This window comes from Branchiostoma belcheri, unplaced genomic scaffold, assembly GCF_001625305.1.
Source record: "Branchiostoma belcheri isolate BF01 breed outbred unplaced genomic scaffold, Haploidv18h27 scaffold4, whole genome shotgun sequence".
NCBI classification, from domain to species: domain Eukaryota; kingdom Metazoa; phylum Chordata; class Leptocardii; order Amphioxiformes; family Branchiostomatidae; genus Branchiostoma; species Branchiostoma belcheri.
The window spans coordinates 3,560,357-3,579,103 of NW_017804020.1; the positions used below are offsets into that span (position 1 = coordinate 3,560,357).

Consider the following 18,747-nt stretch of genomic DNA (forward strand, 5'->3'; position numbering starts at 1 on the left):
TATATAGTCCAGTAATTTTCGATGAGGTATAAACCACTTAGATTTAGACGTCTCATGGAAGAGAGGAATACAGCACATGCACTTCGAACAAAAAGGAAGGTATTGAAAACAGTGACAGTTTGTAATACTGAGAAATACGACGTACTTCTACACAGCCTAGTTTGAATCATAATTATGAGCTTTGATTATGAGATATGTGATCTTAAGAATACATTTTACAGTTTGACTAGACTCTCAATTGTCTAAAAAGTGTCGGCCTCTTTGTCAATATGCCTGTCATGTCGTGAACTTGATATGTCAATGACATTGGAGCTGTCCGCAGTGATGATTGAAAAGCGACACCATGCGGACAACTCTCAAAACACCCAACCTAGCACAACACGTTCAGTCTGAAAATAAGGGATTTGTGGAGGTGCCATTTCATGGAGGAATAAGGTGCTTTCACGTAAAGAAGAGACGACGTTTGTAATCCTTCACCACCGTACATGAACTTTATTTTTCATTTCAATGTCCATATATCACAGTACATTCTTGAAAGCTAAAATAAAAATTTTCTGTAATTACAGCATATACGAGACAGTGCAATCACGTTGTAAACATCCATTGTAAACTTAAGTGGTGCATACATTTTCATATACAATATTACCAATATACATTTATAACCAAGTACAATCACCAATATACATATGACAGAAGAATTGCTAACGTACTAGTTACTGAGTAGTCAATGACTGATTGTCATTAGAAATTGTTAAAGAAAGATCCGTATTCCCTTTTCAACACAGCCTCCCTGTTATAACTCATTCAGGGCGTTGTGCGTTCACAGTGTTAACAGTAAGCCATCACCACAATCATTTAGCTACTACGTTGTATATAAAAGGAATATTTATGAAATAATCACTTATTATCTTTATTTACTCATTCTGCCGTTTACAATGTTTACGAACCAGTAGTGAAAGAAAGCTGGAGTCTCCAGCATATATGCTAGTATTACAATGCAGTTATCTCCTGTTCCGCTAGAGGCGCTAACTTCATAGGCGCCTCCCGTGCTTCCCTCCCAAGAGCGACGGGGTTTTCGATTACTTCGGGCTCCTCCTCGTCCCCGCCTGACCCAAACGGCGGGAGACAGAAGGTGGGACAGACCGGGATGTACCTGCCGATGTTGCAGGAGCGGATGTAGTCCATGCCGAACGGAAAGTCGTAACATTCCATGACTTTGTTGCCCCCCTTTGAAGACCCCTTCATGTTCAAGGACGCTTCGTTCAACTTCTTCCACTGGGCGATACCGCGTTCTTCATCCGTACCTGGATACAAGGATGGAGTTGATTATAATCTGAGAGTCTTCTTTTGAATCAACCAATGCCCTTCGCCAAGCCAACACTACAATTCCTGTTACGAACAAACTCTTTGACGTCTGTGCGAAACCAATTTTGTTGTATGGTTCAGAAATCTGGGGATCATTCAAAAGCCCTATACCATCCCCAATTGAATCCCCAATTACATTATTCCTAGGAAAACTGAAAAAAATTTTGAAAATCGTATATTCGGTTAGGTAATTTGTACAGATTTTATAAATTTATTTAAAAATACTTTTTTTTTTTGCAACGTCTTACCCGGAACAGTGTTGTCCAGAAAGAATCCCACGAAGCCACCGACGAACATGCTGGTACTCAGCAGCACGGTGAAGATCTGGTCGACTTCTGTACTACCTGGAGGAGGTAAAAAAGGTAAAATATTTTAATAAGAAAAATATACTATAATTTCTTACTATTATAATTAATAATTTACTTCCACTTTTAACATATTTTTGCAATTCTCTTGCATTTTTGACATGTATGCGTTTGGAGCTTAAACAGCCCACCACAAACTACGTATAAACTAACCAAAATGTGAAAAAAACATGGCTGCAGCAGTATTTATGTGTTTCCAGAATTTGAACATACACTCGTTTACAACATCCCCCTTCTCACCCCTTACCTGTTTTGATGATCCCAGGATGTTCTTTCATCCACTGTGGCAGCAGCAGTCCGAAGAAGATGGAAAAGCCGAAGATGAAGAGATTCCTGGACGAGTTCATGTCCACGTACTGCAATGGAGACGGCATCAAACGGTTCATTACGACTGGATAACGTTACTTACACACTGTGAATCTGTATATAGATGATCTGTATATAGATATGTTCATACATCTGTAGTAATGTTGTAGTAATGTCTAATCGTTTTATGTATTCCACACTTGAAACAAGATTGTGGAAGATAATAATCTCAAGGGTTATGCTGAAATAATTCTTCCAATGCAACGTTTTATACTCTCTTTATCATTTGCCATTCGTATAGCCTTAGAGCCTTGTACGATCCTTATGAAAATATTTTGGCAACGCCGTAGGGGCGGAGCTGATGTTATTCATGCCTTGGCGTTACATCGTGAACCGGTTGTGAGTGTGACGTCTGACCTAATCTCCGAGCAGATCATACGGTGGCAGGGCAGTATCCATTGGCCAGAGGAGTGGCCTATGGAAAACCCTCTGGCTAATGGACACTGCCTGACCAATTTGATAGTCTTTCGCGGCACCGAAAGATCTTGGATATTACTCTGACCTGTAAGTTGGAGATGCCGACGGCTGCGATCATGCCGAACATGACGCAGAACATGCCGCCGATGATGGGCTCCGGGATGGTGGTGAACAGCGCGCCGAACTTGCCGAACATGGCGAGAACCAGCATCATCATGGCGCCGACCTGGACAACACGTCTGCTGCCGACCTGGGGGAGGGGGTGGTGTGGGTGGAAACAGGGGTGATGCCACTTCTCTCGCTCAAGAAGAAGACGTACTTTGCCCTCCTCTCTTCATTTCCTTTTCTTTCCTTACTCTTTACTTTTTCGTCCAAAACATTTCCATCGAAATTCCGAAAAGTGGTGAAAAAAAGGAAAGTGGTGCCGATTGCTCTTTACGTACGTATCTGTTTCTACAAAACAAGATAATTATGTATCAATAAAACTAGTACAGCCCTCGAAAAAAAGTAATGGATACAAAATGCTAGTAGTGATCTGTTGACTACGCTTCGTGGTATGAAGATATGGAGGCCAGTGACCTCTATATGCCTAGCCTGAGTTCCATCCTGGTTAGTTTACGTCCGCTCCTAGTTGGTGGTAGCGACTGTAGGAGCGGACGTAAACTAACCAGGATGGAACCCAGGCTACTATATGCCTTCAACCCACCACGTTTAGTCAGCATACCTTGGTGATTCCGATGGCCCCGATGTTTTCACTGTAAGACGTGGTGCCGCTGCCTGAGCCCCAGGCGCCAGCCAGGATACAGCCAATCCCCTCAATCCCAATCCCCCTGTTGATGGCGTGGACGGGAGGGGGCGGGGCTCCGGACAGGCGCGCACACGCGTAGTAGTCTCCCACGGACTCCACCATGGAGGCGAGCACGCCGGACAACATGCCGAACACCCCGGCGATACTCACTGTAGGTCTGCCCCACTGTCCTGGAAAGACATTCATGATAAATTTAACGCTTTTCTTGATATAGAACCTAGCTTGAAACAAATGCTTCTAGTATGCTGGTTAATAATGCTAACTTTATCTGCTTGCCGAGACTGATAAAGGCACATACACCTATTAGCCCCATTGGCCTGGAAAGACATTTATGATAAATTTAAATGATATAGAACCTAGCTATAGTCCATAGAAGCAAAAAAGAATTTTGGCCATACCTGGTACTTTAGCACAATGCTAAGTTATGCTCTTGCCGTGACTGATTGTTACATAGATGCATATGGTTCAAGATTTGTAAAAGCTAAACGCTGTAAAACCGAGTCTTAACCACGTCGCTACCACCTCACTAACGAATACGTTTGTAGCACCGACCTGGATAGGGGAAGCGGAACCATGCGGCTTGGTACAGTACTGCAGTGTTGTCGGTTCGGGCGCTGTGTTGAGGGTCGGTAGGGTCGGTGGGGAACACGTTCGCTGCCGTCAGGATGCCACAGAACGCCCAGGACACGCACATCCCCAGAATCACCTGTAGAAAAAAAGCGTAGGAATACTGTTTTATTAAAGGCATCTAATGCACTGTCAGAGCAACAAAACAAAACAAAAAATATATTCTGGATAAGAACATCTGTCTGATATTGACATTTACCGCCATTACTAACATATTTTTTATTTCATACATCAAATGTTTGAAATAGCCCCCAAACAAGCTACGTTATAGTAGGCGTCCCTTTATTTTTGGTATCACCAATAAATAGCTACAACCAGCCTACGATACAAAACAAGCAGCAGTTTCGCATCACATTATTCTTTCACATATATAAGTTTGCTATGGTATAGGGTTAAATCTACTTACTACATTTAAAAAATGCCCAGAAAATTGATTATGAAAATCCAGTTTTTTCTACCCTGAAATAGCTTTGGGTGCCTTTTGGGTGCCTGGAGTTCCGAAGTTATGTCGCCCAAGGTCAACACGCACACACAGAGAGTCCAAGAACAAATTTAGTTTGGATACTGTTATAACTGTAGAAATCGATTGACTAAATGAAATTTAAAAAGAATTAGTGTTCATTTCATCAGTGACCTTCAACTGACCGGAAAGAGCTTGAAGAGAGGGAACCACGCCACGTGACAGCCCTTCTCCCTGCTCCACTTCGCTCCGGGGAAGTTAATGTTCCGGAGGTACTGGGAGAAAATGGCGATCAGGGCGATGGTGCTGTGGAGAGACGTTTTCAATCATTGTACAAATCATTTTGCTTCAGTGGGAACATCACATATACACTGCCACCATCACACATAAAAGTAATGGAATCCTACATCACTGCATCAAAGCAAAAGACAAAACTTCAATAAATCAGAGCCTTGTCTTTTCATATTTATCTGCTATCGACGTTACGGCATGGCAACAGGCATCATTGAGCATTTTCGGCATGTTGATCACTGTCAGAGATCAACAAAATTTCTTGTCCACCCCCAAGTTAGGCGAAAATTAATTCGCAGGCTGATGTCATCCATGAATATGACTTGCTGTGTCCTTATGAAAATGCCCAAGGATGGAAATGGCAACATTTCCCCTAAAGATCAGCTCAAACAACATAAAGCTAAAGCAACTTACAGAAAAGCGATGCCCCAGTGTTTTCCTGCCTGCGATGAGGCCTCTTCGAACAAGGCCAGTCCCACAAGTGCAATCGTCGGAGCAATCGCCAGGGGGCCTATGAACCGCAGCATCAGTCCCATCAGTCCACTGAAACCGATGACGACTTGGAAAATGGAGGACACCATGATGGCGCCTTGGATCTGTAAATGAGATAATATATTACCTTTTCAACATGCAAAAAGCTTGGTGAACCACGTTATGGAACTTGAACGTCCATCTAGGCCTCGTACATCGTTCAAGTTCGTACTATCTATGATTCAACTCCAGCTTCAAAATTAACTTCTAGTTGTACCTCTCTGATCCGGATTCTCCAGTGCTCGTTCATGTCCACATTTGCTGTTGTGTTTTCATCTACCTGGATCGTGATCAAGCTGGTGTTTTCTACTGAAGGATAGGAAAACAGGAAACGTTCAAATATGTACCAATATATACATGAAATGTCGATGTAATTAAAAGAATATTGGGTAATATGATTCTAGAGTGTCCTAAGGTACAGCTTTGGTTATCTATCTCATTTATTTAGCACTAAAAAGTATTGTCTTAAAAAACTAATTTTACATGGGATAGCTATAGGTTGAAATTTCTATCCCATTATACTACCAAGAGTCATTTTTCTATATAAATAACACCGGGTTACCCCATTAATTTACCAGAAGGAGAGTCAAAATTTCTATATGGTGCATAAATGCGATAACACCCCTACTATACGATTAACCTTCACGTACCGGAGCCCAGGACCGTGGGGCAGGCGAAGCCAGGCAGGCTGAGGATGGCGAAAGTCGGGGTCAGGAAAGCGAAGGTCGCGCCTTGCACGATGGGAAGCCTGTGAAACGGCACATCGTGTTAATTTTTTAGGGAGGGCTACGAGTGGGGGCAAGACCAGGGCAGACAGTACTATTAGATTTGTCCATAGGAACACATGCTTAAATACACTATTTGAAGTCCTCATGAAAGTACTTGCCCATAGCCTGGGTACCATCCGGATTTTCGCTACGCAACGCTCGAAAAAATCATTTGGGGGCAAGATCAGGGAGGGCTACGAGTGGGGGCAAGATCAGGGAGGGCAACGAGTGGGGGCAATGATCAGGGAGGGCTACGAGTGAGGGCAATGATCAGGGAGGGCTACGAGTGGGGGCAATGATCAGGGAGGGCTACGAGTGGGGGCAATGATCAGGGAGGGCTACGAGTGGGGGCAATGATCAGGGAGGGCTACGAGTGGGGGCAAGGTCAGGGAGGGCTACGCCTGTGACGACTGGTCGTACGACTGGGGGGGAGGGGAAGATCAGGGAGGGCTGCGAGTGGGGGGAAGATCAGGGGACCAACCAACCAACCAACCAACCAACCAACCAACCAACCAACCAACCAACCAACCGATCAGCAATTAGTAAACAAACGCTTGTGAAAAGATAACCTCCGCGCCAAGTCGTCTATGGTTAGGTGTAAAACAATGGAATTCAAAAGAGTCTCCGCCATTTACTAGGTCACCCGTATCTTGGCCGTCTATAATCACTGTGTACTGAGTCAACAAGATCCTAATCTACCAAGGTGACCCCTACCCACAAGGCAAATACCATCTCTTGCTTCTGGCCATGGTCTTTTCGAAAACAGCCACTTGAAATATTTTAGACCCTTTAAGGATCTTTAAGGTGAGAAACAGTGCGAGAAGGAGCTCGAGGGGGTGGGGCGCAATTGTCGAAAACTTGTAAACACTCTGATCTGTTACGTACATCGCTGGATGTAGGTGAAATTGGGGAGTTTCAACTTTCACAGGGATTATAAAGAGCTTATACCGAATAACGTAAATACTCATGGGAAACTAGACCACACATCGATAGCAGCTTAGTAGGGATAAATCGGCATTATGGAGAGGATAAATTGCAGAGGTTGGTGGGGAGTAGCGTCTGAAAACCGGAGCATATTATAAAAAGGTCACACAATCTTGCTTGGAGAGTAGAAAGAAGGATCGATGGAGCTACCAGGAATAATCCAATGTATTAGACTGACGGAATATACAAGATAATGACAGAATCTTTGATGTATTTCTGTTTATACTAAGAATGCATCCACGAATGCATTAGACTGCTATACAGAAAGACCTCTGCTAATTGGGGGTAACGTCAACAGAAAGCTCTATAAAGACAGGTTAAACGAGTTAAACCAACAAACACAATGTGTTGTGTTGGCTTTGCATGTAACATCCCAGCAGATGTGAAATGAAGAAATTCAGATTATCAAAAAACAACATAAAGAAATGGCAACAACTATCCAAGATAGAAGGACAACTCAAGGGCTTCACTTTTAATCCCCGCACACAAGTGCTATTCAGCACTTAGATGTCTATAAAATACGTTTAGCCCTCGGGCTAAGAATGGTGTTCCCACCGACCATTTTGTTAGGTCATTGTTGTTATTCACTGGGTGTCACAAATAGTATATTTTGGAGACTCTGTACTTGTGGATGGATGATTGATTGTAGTTGCACCCAACAAAATAAACTTAACTTGAGGGAGCTATACTCAAAGAAATAAGGATTTCTCCTAATAACCTATAATTAGACTCATTGCGGAAGTATCACAGCGGGATGCCTGTGTTTAACAACTGTGACTAAACCTGTTCGATTTCAGTGCTCAGGAATTTGACTACGTACTATAATGGTACAGTTTGTAACAGTTTGGTCACGTTTTGTTAGGACACAGCAAAGTCGGAAATATAATTACGAGTCTTATTACTAAGTAATAGATGGGGGTATTTTTGGCGACGCCTCAGGAGCGGAGGGATTTTTACGTTGGATTTGCTGATATCGATAGGCGCTCTGAAGAAATGGCGCCTGCCGTGCAGGCCTCAGGGGGGCGTTTTGATACCGCGTTTTGTTAAATTAACGAGCACAAGCAACAATGGTCTCAAATCTGCATCAATAAAAGGGTAACTCAATAAACATATAGATTTACACCACACATACACATTTTGAAGGTTTTTTTCTATTAAACCATAATGAACCATACTTCCATCCAACTCAGGCATTAATTATAACGGCCGTCTCTTGATTTTTACCGCCAGGTAATTCAATTAAACGTTGGTGGCCTGCACAGGAGGCAAAGGAAACATGGCGTGTGAGTTTTCGTGCTGATTGAGGCTTACCTGACTCCAAATGTCGTCTGCAGGAGGGTACAGATGCCGGACACAAAGAAGGTGGTCTGGATGAGCTCGCTGGTTGCCAGGCTGTTGTTCCCAATACACAGCGGGCCTGACAGGATCAGGGGCAGCGACACAGTCGCACCGAACATCGTCAGGTAGTGCTAAACATGGAGAGCCACGTGGAAGTACAAACAATTCAGTTTGGTTTTCAAAAGCTGTAGATGTTTGACACGAAATAGCTCTTGACATTGTACTTCATATCGTCATAATATGTGGAATTTATATCCCTATAATTGTAAGTGTAAATACGTTTTAATCTTCGGTTTCAATGAGTAACTAGAGTTCCACGATCTCATACCTTCGCCAAATGATGTTAGCCTTTATGAATAAGAAATATACTAATCACCCTGATTATGCAAATAGGATCCTCAATTGCATGAATTATATCAGTCTGTTGATCATATTCTCCACCAAAAGACAGTCTTATCTTAACAAAGAATGCCATTTTCTCATAAATTATGCAAATGTGGTCCTTATTTGAATAAGTTATGTTTAATTATGTTCAGGCTTCACTTAACTTTCAAACACCCCAGGTATGAAATTCCAGGCAGTTACCACTACGCAATTATAACATTTTCTCATTAATTATGCAAATTAAGTCTTCATTTGCATAATCAATATTTGTTCTTAATAACATATGTTACAAGCTTGAACTTCCTATCATGGAATGCAGCTGATTTATAGAATTTCCTCATTAATTATGCAAATTACATCAATATTCGCATAATTGTAATATCATTATGTCAAGCATCACTTAAGCTACCTACATACCAAAAATCACGATGATCCATCAATCGGTTCCTAAACTCACGTCACTTCTTTCCCAGCACAAGAGCTACCTACCATTCAAATTTCATCACCATAGCATGTCTGGATCTTGAGATATCAAAACCGGAAGTTCAGCTGCAGTACCATAACAAGCCGCTAGGGGGTCCAAAATCTAATCATTTTGAGGTCTCATCAAGACCTACCCATCTACCAAGTATCAAGACAATCCATCAAGGCCTTCTCAAGTTATCGTGTTGACAGCCAGACAGACACACACACACACACACACACACACACACACACACACATACACGAACGCCCCTGAAAACATAACCTTCTTGGCGAAGGTAGCAATACATGTATTTCACTAAAATGAAATACTCGAATGCTTGCATGATCATTGGCATTTAGTATAATTTAGAATACAAACTGATGTAACATAGTTCTTCCTCTTGTGTTGCCATATAGTGGTTTCTTAAGAAGAAAAAAAGGCCGAATATGATGATATCACACAGCGCACTTGTACAATATATATCCGGTACTGCTATGCACACGTGGAATAATATATAAACCATTTTGTTCGAGTGGCCAGATAATATATGTGACCAACTTTCAGCCAATGAGAATTCTCACACCCGGGTGTTATCTATTACCTGGAATCCTAAGAAGATGCACATGTACCACGGTGGGACCTCCTCTATAGAGTACATAATGTCGGAGGGCCGGTCATAGGGTGGGGGCTCCTCCTATACAGGGAAACACAAGCAGACAGTTAATATCTTCATATATTCACTGATAGGTATTCTATAGGTTTTCATTTCATTGATTTCTCTCCAAGCAGAGGTTTGGGTTTTACCTTATTCTTAAAATATTCTGAGGCTTGTTTATCGGGCTTTCCTTTTTGCACTGTTATGTTTTTACGCTAACCGTTGGCGAAAAAAAATACCAGTGCAAAAAAAACAAAGCCCCTCCCCCCCCAAAAAAGCCTAAAACACGCCCAAAATAAGCCCAAACCCAAACATCTGCTTGGTGAGTAACATTTATTTTGGAAGCTTGGTTTTGGACAAGAGCAGAATGAGCTGATTCGGGCATTTTTTTTATGCATGACCCATGAAAAAGTTGAAAACAACGTGGTTATCGAAAAGTATGTTGAGGCAAATCAATTGTGTGATCAACATAATAAATGTGTTTAGTGACTAAATAAAACGTCGACTGCTACTATGGCGTCTGAATTCAAGGTCTAGTTTGTTCAAGTTATATTTTCCCCTTTATATGTCGCGCATGCCTCGTTGAACGATGTTGCAACCCACTCCTCCAACCCCTGTAACCCTAGGCCTGTAAACAAAACGCTTCGTTTCAAGTAGAATTGACGAATGCTTGGTTTTCATTTCGTTAGTCTGTTACATAATACCCACGGAATGAAGCCTGCGGCACTGGGCATGCCAAGTCAGGCTTCTCAAGTTTCAGTCATGTTTGTGTAGATTCTTGCTAGTAAATACGAAGAACAGCATGTGGTTCAAGTAGGGTTCATGCAACGACCTGAGTGTAATATGGACAGGTATCTAACAACATTTCGCGTTTCTCCTGTCATTTATCAACCCCCTGAAAGAGCCAAGTCAGGTTCCTCAAGTTTCAGTCATGTTTGTTTAGATTCTTGCCAGAAAACACAAAGAACAGCATGTGGTTACAGGTAGGGTACACGCAACGACATGGGAGTGTCTAACAACATTTCGCGTTTCTCCTGTGCTTTATCAACCCCCTGGAAGAGCCTCGAATGGTCTAAGCGGATGGCAGATCACGTATCATTCTGTTTGTCGGTACGGTTTCCTGTGTCACCCCCTCTGACGTGTTTGGGGCATGGCTGTTTACCTGTGTGAGTAGAATTTAGAGATGTGACCCCCTTCTTGGGTAACCTCAGGTGTAAGCACGGACTACATGGCACCTCTGGTCACCTGAGGTCGCCCCCCTCCACAAACACACACAACAACGTGACGGCCATGTACAGAATACTTAAAAGCAAAGGAGTGAACTTTTCACTTTCGTACACTATTGAACCATGGCGTTTACAAAACATACATATAGCCTGGGGACAAACCTTGAAAGGGTAATGGGGACGGTTGCAAACTACGGTCCACTAAAGTCGTTTTATCAAGGAGGTTAAATACAAGCATATACTTAACCTCCTTGGTTTTATTTAAAACTAAACTCAGCTGTTAGCGGCTTTTGATTCCAATGAAATCGTCAAAGTAGACAGCCTGAAAATCAGGCCGCAAGTGCCTTATTAAAACACGTTCTTGGTGTCCTGATCAAAACGTGGCATTTTGAGGAACACAAGCCGCGATTTTATCTTGAAAGTTCATCTGTGTTGGTAGAAATCATTATGCCATGATTTCTATTGTCCTGTGCACAGTTGGGCAGCGCTTTAACCGGCTGGATTATAACTCCTGGGGGTATGTTTCAGAACACACCTACAACAGTGACGTGAACCTGTGGAATGTCACCTATACTAAAGCTTTGTCTTGATAATCGGTGCATCTTGGCAAGGAAACCACAAAAACATGGTTACATTATTCAGATGTTACGTTATCTTTCAAAAGAATACAATGTATATACAATTCAAGAACTACTTGTTATTCCTTCTAACTCCATGCTTGTAGTTGTCGTAAAATTTGAAGATCGTCAAAACTAATTGATATTTTACCCGATGCGTAACGGCATCTACTAGATGCAGCTTGTGTCTCCCTTCTGCAAACATTTTGTTAGCAATAGACTACTTTGGGGGACGTGTACGTCAACAGTGTCTGCTTTATAGCTTCCGTTGGTATAAACCCGTAGCTGTAAACCAAAAATGCCTGATTCCACACTTCTAAAAGCTGTCAGTGAACACAATTACCTAAGGCAGTCGTGCAAAACAAAACGAAGTAATTGTAGGTAGTATATGATTTAGTGTGTCGTAAAATGTCGGTATATGTAACTTTACGAGGGGTCGTGAGGGGAGAACTAGTTCAGCTGGTCTGCTAGTACGGTTCTCTGGATACCAGACTAGCCCTGGCACTGTGTTTATCTTGATAAATATCTCGTTTGAACACCTTGGAAAAGGAGACGCCAATATCGCACCGTCGGCCTCGGTTAAACAAAAGATGATGCAACCACTTACTTCAAGGAAAAGACAAATATGAAGTCCACTCGTAGTTTCCAGGCAACACAGAACCGAAGTGAAGGTTTACACATATATCATTGACGGAGCGTACCCCTGAGCTTTGAGTGGGAGTCTGTCTGTCTTTTAATCTTCTTACGCTGATCCTATAGGTAATTGAAGTCCGACTAATCAACTTGTGGTATGTCCTGGCTCGGTACACACAGTCTGTTTGAAATGTACAGGTTCTACAAAGAACTACAAGTGGTCACTACAGGACCGACGAAAGCCTTCTCATATTTCTTAAAACCAAACAATGCTGAAAAAGAATTCCCTAAAAATCTCAGACATTTCACGGCGTCCTTGAAAATCAAGTAGGAGTAACACTAGCCTATTGTATGATATCCCTGCTGAAAACTATCTCAAATCACGACATACAGAAACTACCGTTAAATTCGGAAAACCTAGGCGCTAGTCGAACAAACCAAGTACATTAGCAACTTCACAGGTGTAGAACATAAGAGTGTTTCAACGTTGTAGCGTTGCCGGAAGGTCCTAATTATAGTCAGGCCGCCATTTTTTCTCACAATGCCCATTTGATACTCTATATATAGGTATACCAATGCACAAGGGGGGTAAATAGGCCATCCGGCGCAAGAAATTGTAGGTACGACTAAAGTGTAAGGAAACTTAAAGAAACAGCACCTTCTCTTCCCGTTTGTCGTCTGCCATGTTGAACTCGAAAGGTGGTCTCTCCTCTAAATGTCAGACGGTGTCCAGGTGTGAGTCAACTCCAAATTTCAGACCGGGAGCCACCGGCAGTGACTGAACTCTCCAAGTGAAGTGGGTCCTGTAATTGGTGCGCACACCTGGGACAATATAGAGGCTGTCTGGAGCGTCGGTTCGGGCAGCGACTAGCGCCCGATAGGACAACAGGAGGGTTGACAGAGTTTCCAGCGTGTGTCAGGATTGCAAGGATCTGACTTAACTCCCCTTGGTACCGCCACTGATCATGAATGTCTCTTCCAGGAGTGCGTTCCCGCCACACCTTGCGAGTGTCACCGGATACCCCACCTAGTCACCCACCCATCTGTCCTTTCAAAGGGAACACCCCTCGATACGTACGCTTTGAATGTGCCTGTTTTTTTTCGGGTCACCAGCCATGCGTCACTAAAATACTTTTTGAGTACAGCTAGGACCACAAACCACTTTCCAAACATGTAGCTTATGGGTGGGTTGTAAATCCAAATAACTGAAGTTTGCACAATACTTTGTAAGATAACATCAGGGTAGTTTCTAGTTTCGTACCATACTCATACTATAGACCGGTTCACAGGCTATCACCCCCTTTCCACTAGACGCTGTGACTGATTTGATGCTGGCGACAAAAAATTGACATGATTGCTCTACGAATTACATATATAAAGAACGGAAATTTAAACGATGTGTGTGTTTTGTTGTCTTTCAAATCACACCAAAATACCGTCTAATTATTAAATCAGGGGCCCCACACAAATCCATGTTGGTTGCTCAACGGTAGTACAGCCATTACACTTCATGAACATGTTCATGTGTCATAACCTTCTTTGATGGGGTGGTGGGTGGTGGTGGCTGTCTTCTAACTGCCCTCTAGCCCTATGTAAAGATCACCAAACACCGAGACATTCAGACACTCTCTGCTGATCCTTGTAATGATTTGTTTTATTGTCATTAAGTACAAATACAAAGAGATAGATACCCTATTTCTCATTCGTTAAAATAATGGAAAAAAAGGTCATTTTTAAACGTCCACACGTACATGTATCTGGGAACATTTTGAAATGTTTGCCTTTCCACCAACCTTTTCATCGCACGCGCAGAGGTTATCGCAAACGTACTAATTAGATCATATCCATTACTGGAAAGTAAATGTAGGCCATGAGGAGGTATGTTGATGTTGTATACAAACCTATGGCTCCTTTGTACGACTCTATGTTAGAATACACTTTGCAGGTTCAATAGCAGTAATGTGCACTGGTGGTGTAACCTTCCCTAAACTTTAGTCACTGCATACACACTCAAACAATGTTCGAAACATACGCTCTTCAAATGGGTCAATGGCATGCATGTACGTTCAACTTCATGCCACCTTAGTAGGCTCTTTGACTGGCTTTTTTTTTGGGGGGGGGGGCGTTTTTTTCTTATGGCGCATACAAAGTTACGCGATATAACTCTAATGAAAAAGACATAGATAATGGCTACTCACGGCATTATTGACAGAAGTTCGGCGTTGAGATTTGCCTTCCATCCTTATTTTGCCCTTCACTTAGATCCTGGGAAAAAACAAGAATTCGGAGGTATAAATATTTGGAGCTTTCGTAAATATTTCTTGGGAATTTGTGTCATTGTCTATATAAATAAGATTGCAATTAGCAAAATCTATTTTGATTTATCATTATGGTTTTCTCAAATTCTGGTTTTCTGAAATTGCCCAAATCTTGTATGTGAAAGTCCTGTATCATCCTTTTTATTTGAATTCCAACATGCAATCACAAGACGTAGTGACGGCACCCTCAAGTTTTTTCAACTTATATTAATGTCGCCACAAACACAGGGGACAATACAATTTTAAAGTGGCGAAGTTACTGGGCTTGCACCTGCAAGCACCTGCAAGCAGACCTCAAATGGGACGCTCATGTAGACTACATGGTGAAGAAAGGCGGCACGAGGCTGTTCCTATACTCAGAAAACTGAAGACTTTCCGATTATCTATAGAGGACTTACTCACAATCTACACTAGCTACGTCCGACCAGTGTGTGAGTACGCAGTACCAGCGTGGCATCCAGGCCTTACACAAGCACAACGTAACCAGCTGGAGAGAATCCAACGTCGTGCCGTCAGAACTATCCTTGGCAAAAACTACACTAACTATGCTGACGCCTGTCTCCTACTTGGCCTCGAGCCTTTGGAGCGACGACGAGACCACCTCTGCTTGACTTTTGCCAGAAAACTCTTACAATCTCCCGACTACCGGCATTGGTTCCCTCCCCGCCGTGGGGACATCAGTGGACGTACAACACGGTCCAGTAACCAGATTGACTGTTTTAGAACAAGAACCGAACGCTTTAGAAACAGCGCACTACCATACATGGTTAAGTTACTGAATAACTCTGAAACGGCAATGTAAGAGTAATCTGTTGCTAATGTTGTACAACAGCCTCTCACCGAACCTTTTTTACCTTTTTTACTGTGTAACGTTTTAAACATGTATATTGATTATCAATCCATTTTCTATAGCAGAGGAATATTTTACGATTTATAAATTTTAACAATATTTAATAATAAGTAATAATGTTTTAATAATAATACCCATATTTTAATGATATTTTTGTGACCTCAGAGCAATTCAGGCAGCCATTATGGCTGCCTGCGAGTCTGTTGTCAGTGTGGTGGTAATTGAAATTGTGTATGTCTGGAGTTTGCAATTTTGAAATAAACCATTCTACTACAAAAAAAAAATTGCACCTTAGCGAAGTGAGGAAAGTCGTATAAAGTGCCTTTCCCAAGGGCACAAGATCGGTTGCATGTCATGTAAGGACTCGAACCCGGGACCTCTTGGTTCCGAGTCGAGCACTTTGCCTCTACCTCACACGGCCCCCACCATCCTTTGGCAAGTTTTCAATTCAACAGGTGTTGTGACTGACAACAACCTGATCTTGAGGTCAACACGGCGGCTACTGAAAGGCAGTTTCACTAGTGTCAACAAAGGTAATCTACAAGCAGATCTTTTGGTGGCCAAAAAAGATAGTATCCAACACGCGGACAGTATCCAGGCGGCCGACAGTATCCAACCGGCCACCGATGGATGGGCCGGCTGTCAGATCTCGAAAAAACGGGGCATAGAAAAAGGTCACAATCTTCCCATTCAACCTCTGCTTGGAGAGCAAACAAAGGGGCCTTGTCACTGATGCCATCTGCCCTTTGGAGCAACATGGCCTTGGTAAACTCTTTAGCTGTGACGTCAGCTGCGGACACACACAAACATAGACAGACAAAACAATACCTCCATTTTTCATGGAGGTAACAATGCCACAATTCCCATGTACACCTGTAACACTGTTATACCTAAAAATAGCACAAGCGAAATATATTATAGACATTCTGGAATATCTCATCAAAAGAATAAATTTGTAAGATCTTGTAACGTTAACTCCCGGAAACCTTTTCTCACCATTATATATACTTCGTATTTGAATGTTGATATAAGGGATAAGCCTTGGCAAGTTTTCCATCGTCTATAGTTATGTCAAGATATTTATATATTGTAGAAGGGACAATTTGCTCGCATAATACACGTTTTCATGGAGCCTCTGTTTATGGTTCCTACTCGCTTAAACTATAGACATTCCGTGCAATTTGTAACATCCCCTTAATGTTATTCATGGAGCTTCTGTTTATGGTTCCTACTCGCTTAAACTATAGACATTCCGTGCAATTTGTAACATCGCCTTAATGTTGTTTTGCAAGTCATGTTTGTCAAGTGTAACGCGGCAGTGATAACGATCGAATAGATATGTTTCAGCGGATCACGACTACAAGTATTTGTAAAGGGGCGGGTCTGGTACACCATGGGACCGCAGCTGTTCTGTTGAACGCCAAAGCCAATGTGTGTAATATGTTGACATTGTGGCAATGCGTAACTGTCACAAATTAACACAAGAAAGGCGGGAAGCCGACATCTTGCCCACATATGTATCTTACATTATCCACAAAGTTCTTCACTGTCTTCAGGAGCTAAATTGACTTTATTCCTGTAGCTATTCGTGTAGCTCGCTCACCAATGACCGTATATAGTAACGAAATGTGTATATCGACATACAATCACAATTACGCAATGACGCAGTCTTGATGTTTGGTCACCGGTCAACAAACTCCTGGCAGGTCAATGTACACTTGAACGTCATTTCCTTGCTACTAACCGATCAAGTTGAACACATGTACAGTCATAAAATGTCAACAGTTACACGTTGATACAAAGGAGAACACTTATGTGTTACAGCCATGGCTACTGGTATCGTAACTTAGACGGGTATAGCCGTGTATTAGTCTGATACGAGTGTACACTCCGCGGAAAGTGATTTTTAATGTAATGCATACACAAGCCACGTATTCGTTAGACTTATGTCAACAAAGCAGTTTCTAGAAACATCGCAGTGGAGTATAAATGATTCCAAAATGTGCTCCTTTTGGTAACTGTGACTTTTACACAGCATACTATGTTATAGTATGATGAAGTTGAATGACAGCCGTGCTTACCTGAGTAGATTGAGTACAAATATTGACCTCTTCACCAGTGTAGAAGACACAAACTTGCGCGCTTTTAGAGAAGTTTTGGCGGAAACTTTTCATGGGAACTATAACTGGGTGTGCACTTTTTGCGATTGCGCACTGCAAGTGAGGGTTATAATCAAGTTAAGCTCATAAGCAAGAAAGTCAATTAAACAATCCACTCTAACTTTCATTAAAATCCTACAATTACATAGATAAGTACATTGAATATGACAGTTTATGCGCAGAGTTTGTTGGGAGGTCAGAGGTCAAGTTGGAAAACACGAAATGAGTCTTATCTTGAGAAATCTTTAACCGAACGTTCAACGCCGCATTCTCTGGATAATAATTTACTATACTAAAGTTACAATGGTCATGAGTAAACAAGTCTGCGTGGACTTGACTGTGCACACACGGAAGATTTACGGCGTCATTTGTAATCATAATGCCTGCACAAAAACAAGGTGAGATCACAGAAAAACTCTTGGCACCAAGAATGAAAAATTCGAATTGGATTTTCATAAAGTTAAACGTAGAGGACACTGCAACTCGTGACTCTGGTAATGCGTTTCGCACGATTTGGTTTTCATGCGTTAGCATGGTTTTTATCCGTTCTGCCACCTGTTTGTACGCATGACGATACAAGTGCTTGTTTGCTGGTGCTAAATGCGACGTCTAGCTGTTTTGATGGTAACTGCACGCACTAACTCCTACAGGTGGAACACGAGGACCACACAGAGTGAGAAAATGGCGCCATAACGTTTTCTGCTCACAACATTGTAAAATTTCATTCGATTCTTTCTACATATACATTGTCCTCTATGCGCAATGTTACGAAAACCCATTTGAAAACTTATTATTATTATTGCCAAATGAAGATTTTTTCTTTGAGCTCGTTTGTTTTTCCAACATTTTTACAAACGATGACCTGTACAAATCTTTTCCGTGTGTCGCAGTCAAGTTTATGCAGGCTTGTTTACTCCTGATCATTGTACTGTTAGCTACCGTACGGTTAATTTTTTTCGAGTGAATGCTGGTTTGGACGTGTGCCCAGTTAAAGATTTCTAAAGATAAGACTTTACATAACGACACATGTTTACTTCTGGTATCCACAAAGTTTATCACGACTAATAACACAGGAAACTGTTTGCAAATTTGCAACCTGGATTTTCAAACAAGCAAAATT

At 42.0% G+C, this 18,747-nt stretch overlaps 1 protein-coding gene across 2 annotated transcripts; it reads right to left on the reverse strand.

Annotated features, from left to right (window-relative positions):
- Positions 1-482: 482 nt before the first annotated feature.
- LOC109477156 (solute carrier family 23 member 1-like) lies at positions 483-17,648 on the reverse strand. Of its 2 annotated transcripts, XM_019778217.1 has the most exons (14): positions 17,550-17,648; positions 14,499-14,565; positions 9,771-9,863; positions 8,293-8,450; positions 5,881-5,978; positions 5,448-5,539; positions 5,114-5,295; positions 4,594-4,714; positions 3,874-4,027; positions 3,238-3,491; positions 2,599-2,763; positions 1,978-2,086; positions 1,614-1,709; positions 483-1,304 (listed from the first exon to the last, which is right to left on the reverse strand). In XM_019778217.1, exons 2-14 carry the CDS (start codon positions 14,538-14,540, stop codon positions 991-993), a joined length of 1,878 nt encoding a protein of 625 aa, XP_019633776.1. In that variant the 5' UTR covers positions 14,541-14,565; positions 17,550-17,648; the 3' UTR covers positions 483-990. The 2 variants fall into 2 exon arrangements, with proteins under 2 accessions (XP_019633776.1, XP_019633777.1); XM_019778218.1 differs by lacking the exons at positions 14,499-14,565; positions 17,550-17,648 and adding an exon at positions 12,959-13,459.
- Between the last annotated feature and the right edge of the window lie 1,099 nt (positions 17,649-18,747).

What these genes read in the sequence shown, in the direction of transcription:
- LOC109477156 (XM_019778217.1), bottom strand. Translation starts at nt 14,540, where the DNA reads ATGGAAGGCAAATCTCAACGCCGAACTTCTGTCAATAATGCC. An exon ending in CACTGGGGCATCGCTTTTCT is followed by an intron (nt 4,715 to 5,113) that starts GTAAGTTGCTTT and finishes GTCTCTCCACAG; the next exon opens with CACCATCGCCCTGATCGCCA. An exon ending in GGGCCATCGGAATCACCAAG is followed by an intron (nt 2,764 to 3,237) that starts GTATGCTGACTA and finishes CCCCTCCCCCAG; the next exon opens with GTCGGCAGCAGACGTGTTGT.